The sequence below is a fragment of the Pelophylax lessonae genome (genome assembly GCF_965119305.1).
Source record: "Pelophylax lessonae genome assembly, contig: HAP1_SCAFFOLD_1468, whole genome shotgun sequence".
Lineage (NCBI taxonomy): Eukaryota > Metazoa > Chordata > Amphibia > Anura > Ranidae > Pelophylax > Pelophylax lessonae.
The window spans coordinates 687-5,241 of record NW_028118933.1 but is presented as its reverse complement, the minus strand read 5'-3'; the positions used below and the strand labels follow the sequence as shown (position 1 = coordinate 5,241).

General features: G+C 49.9%; 1 protein-coding gene across 1 annotated transcript; it reads right to left on the bottom strand.

The window, feature by feature from the left end:
* Positions 1-344: 344 nt before the first annotated feature.
* On the bottom strand, positions 345-4,169 carry CDT1 (chromatin licensing and DNA replication factor 1; the record flags this gene model as incomplete). Its single annotated transcript, XM_082276539.1, has 6 exons — positions 345-590; positions 1,450-1,593; positions 2,811-2,999; positions 3,096-3,199; positions 3,741-3,886; positions 3,975-4,169. Coding segments are annotated over 6 exons (1,024 nt in total), but the record flags the coding sequence as incomplete, so codon positions are not given.
* Between the last annotated feature and the right edge of the window lie 386 nt (positions 4,170-4,555).

Genomic DNA, 4,555 nt, shown 5'->3' with positions numbered 1-4,555 from the left:
TTTAGCCCTCACCATCTACACATCTTGGCAGAACACAGTGCCAACCCCCCCTCTTCCAAATTATTGGACAACTTTGAAAACCATATTCCAAATAGACCCCCCCCCCCAATCAATCCATTCACCCCCAAATCACTAATAAGAAAAGCCTCCAATCTGAGAGTTTCTATCCTGCAGGCATTGAGTTATTGCAGCCGTTCCTCACCGGTGTCCCCTCTTCCTTTAGGATACGAACCTGACTGACCCCCCCCCCCCGGCACTCCCCTGGTATTAAGTAGTTATTGGCTGGGCGGGATATGAGAATAAAGGAGCGTAGGGAGATCCGTTCCTCGGGGCGAGTCTAATACATTCATGTGTGGCCCCGTTATACAATACTGGAAGATCGGCTCACCTGGAGACATGGAAGAGCGATAACTGGAGATGATTCTGCCGCACACAACTTCCACAGTCAGTGCCGGTTTCTTCTCCGCCACAAACACATTGCGGAGGATTCGCGCCAATTCCAGCAGCCTGGACATCATGAGGAGTCGCTCCTCCTGCTGGGGCTTCCGCGTCATCATGGCCTGGAGCTTCTGCGCCTCTTTAGCCCGAATCTGAAAGATCAAAAATTCACAACTGAACGACTTCGCCAACCGCCAGGAAAAGTGTTGGACATACGGGGGGGGGGGGGGGGTAAAAACCCGTTCTCACCATACATAATACACCTTCTACCACTCCTGACCTGCGTGCTTCTTTATCGGTAAATTGGTTGCTGCCTGCGGTATATTTACTGCAGGCCGGATCATCCTGAGGGCGTGCAATGCGCTGCTCCTGGCCGGGGGATCATGTGATCACAATGTAAAGACCTTCTGTATGAATTCCATACCAGCTGCGATTCCTATAGAGTGATGTGCCATAGCTGCTAATACATTGTATCTTGGCCAATCACAGCACCCTGTACCATGTGATCAGCTGTTGCCAATCACAGAACACTACTGACTAATCATAGCAAAACATTGCAGATACAGCGATTAACGGCAAAGGGCCGCTTACTACAGCAAGGGGCCGCTTACTACAGCAAGGGGCCGCTTACTGAGCTCCGGAGGAACGGCTCCTGCAGAGTATTTCCCCCCGGAGAAGCGGCTGCGTTACTCCTGATTCTTCAGCACAGAACACGAAGATCTGCGGTATAAATTTTGTCCTCAATGATTGTCATCTGTTCTTAAAGCGGAACTAAACCCTCCTCTCCTCAGACGCCATCTTGGTCTCTGCTCTGCAACACGTGATCAGCGATGGCTCCGGACATTTGATGATTTGACAGTTTAAGCAACTGTCAGTATTCCCGGCATTCCAGGAATTAAACTTTTTTAAACAGTTTAAATTGATTTCCGCCATTGTTGGGAATTCTGAAAAATATTTGTTGCTACAACTCCCCCCAACCTCTGCGGGATACATGCAGATCTCAGTACTCACCCGCTCCAGGAGGGACTGGGAAACGCCTTTCAGAGCGCTTGAAGTGGCCGCTAACGGCTTGGGCTCCTCGGGCGGAGTCGGTTTTTGCTCGGAGGAGGGGCTCTCTGCACTCTTCAGGGCTAGATTTGCTAGAGCCTTCTCCATCTGTAGGAAGAGAGAACATGGAGCTGAAGATTTAAAACCAGACCCAGGCGAGGAGGAAGAGGGAGATCCCCCCCCCCCCCCCCCCACCCCAGGAGAAGGGAATACATATGGCACCTTTCCACTGCAAGTACCGGCTCGGCCCCACTCGGCGCTGCTCGCTTTTCCACTGCGTGGTACGAGTCGGCACCTTTCAGCACTGTAGGCTCTACTCGGCTTGCTTTTCCACTGTTGTAGTACTAAGTGGGTGGGATTACAACAATTCTCTGACCAGGGGCTAGTAGTGACAATCAATGCTGCATGTAAAGGATTGTGGGATATGGTATCAGTATGGCCTGCTTGGAACCCCAAGTATTGGAAAAGCACCTTTAGAACCCCAAATAAATAAAAAAAAAAAATTTATTTATATATATATATATATATATATATATCTGCGCTAGAGAATAAAATGAAGCGTTGGAATTTTTTTTATGTCACATAGAAAAACCACTGCGCAAAAATTACTAACGCATTAAAAAAAAAAATGAACAGTCGATTTAGTTAAATAATGTGAAAGATGTTACAGCGAGTAAATAGATACCCAACATGCCACACTTTCAACCTGCGTCTCCCTGTGGAATGGCGGCAAACTATTACTTAAAATTCTCCATAGACGTCACTTTAAACGCCTTTAGAGGTTACCAGATTAGAGTTGCACAGGAGGTCTGGTGACAGAATTATCACTCGTTTGCGACAATACCTCACGCGTGTTGCGATTAATCGTTTACATATATGCGTGTCGGAGTAACGCATGCATTTGCGCATAATCACAGTGGGCGCTTTTTTTTTAAACTTTTTTTTTTACTTTGTCATCACAAGGGATGAACATGGGTGACAGCATGGGCCGACGTCAGTTCCTCTGTACAGGGCAGCCATCGCTGCACCGCTCCCGGGATTGGAAAGCCGGCGGCGGGATGTGTGGTGGGGGGGTGTTGGACCCCCCCCCCCTTCCACCACCCACAGAATTTATCGATTCAATTAGTCACTCAGATTGCTTCTGCCTTGTAGAGAATCCTATTTGCAAACTAGGATACCGGGATGAGGCCTGTCAGTGCACCCGCCATAACCACTAAACCCCTCAGGACGTACAGGAACCTCCATTTTGGGGGGGGGGGGGGGGTGGTTAAAGTAAAATCCTAACCGACCACGAACTGCCACCAAGCTGTTCCACATTGACTCACCTTGGGTGTCATCAAGCCCCTCGCTTTATTTAACACTTCTTGAGCTGTAGTCATCTTGTCCACTTGTGGGGGCTGTGGGAGTTCTGCTGGGACCACGTCTGGAACCTCATCCACATTAAATCGGGGGTGCCAGCGAGTCAGCTGCTCATCCGGAACCTCCAATGGAGGATTCAATGTTGCCAGGAAAGCCTGAAGGGAGGAGGGAAGGACATGCAGCTTTACCAGAATGGAAAGGATTTAAGGGGTTAAACATTCACAGATCGATCACTGATTCGGCCGACTTACTTTGTGGTGCAGCTTCACAATGTGCGTCAGACTGCGATGAAATATCCGTCTGCGCTCCAACAGGCGATTCGCTGTCAGCTGAGGGCGGCCATTACATTTCTCATCTGTAAAATAAAAAGATAATTAAAAATACAAAAACTGAAAGCCCAACGCCTCCGTTTATCACAGCCAATCAGGAGCTTGCTTATCCAAACACAACTGTCCCTCCATCATGGCTGTAGTTTGGGGAGGGAAGTTAAAGTGGAAATTATTTTAGGTTATGGGTAATGTTCTTTAGCATGTGGAGCGCCCTCCTAGGTAGGTGCTAGTGAGGACATGGCTCGGTTTGGTGGGGGGGGGGGGGTGAGTGTAGCGCCCTCCTAGGTAGGTGCTAGTAAAGACATGGCTCATTTAGCAGGGGGGGGGGGGTGACTGTAGCACTGGCATGTGTCATTCAAAGTGACAGCGCTAAAAACTGGCCTGGGCAGGAAGGGGGGTTAAAAGTGCCCAGTAAGCAAGTGGGTAAGTCAAGCCCAGCCCATTACCAATCAGTCTGGCCTATTAGACGAGGCCACCATTGGGGGGGGGGGGCGCTGGTTTAGCAACCCTGAGAAATAAGTTAACCAAAAAAAAAAACAGACAGGATCCCCTCCCCCACAGACTCACCATCAGGAATGAGGGGATCCACAGTAAGCTGGTAGTCGGTCTTCTTCATGCCATCCTTGAAGGTCGGGATGTTCTTCTCCTGCCGGAAGCGATAGGCTGTGGGGTAAACCGTCTTTATCTGCCCCACATTGCGCTCCTCAAACTGCCTATAAAAAAAAAAAATAATAATTCAAATTTAGAGGTGGAAATCCATCCTCTGATGATGGAAGACGGACTCCCCTCCCCCACACTTACTTCCTCATCATATCTTGGACCCCTTGCTTGACTTTGGAGAAGGTGACGGTCTCGGATCGATTGAAGAGCATTCCTACAATGGTGTCCATACTGCGGAACATCTCAGCCAGAACTTTATACCGGAACGGCAGGGAGAGGCCGGGGGGGACGTCCTGGGCGAGGGCGTGGAATCGCTGATAGGCCGGAGCCTTCTCACTGGAAGAGGAAAGAAAATCGGTGAGTATGAAAAGCGACACAGCGATCGATCACCCATCCGGTGTCTGCAAAACACGATTTACTGCCCCCCACTCCCAACGGCCCTTTACTGCCCCCCACTCCCAACGGCCCTTTACTGCCCCCCACTCCCAACGGCCCTTTACTGCCCCCCACTTTATTTGCCGCGACTGAGCGACGCTCTACACACCAGACAGAAATCCGATATTCGTCAAACTCAACAAACATCGCTTTATATTAAATGGAGGGCGCACCAGTGACTCCCTTACCTTCTGACATCACCGGGGGAGGGGAGCATGGGATAGCACTGGTGAAAACTGGCTGGTCAAGCCCCTTGAAATTGGGGGGGGAAGCTCTCGGTCCCTGGG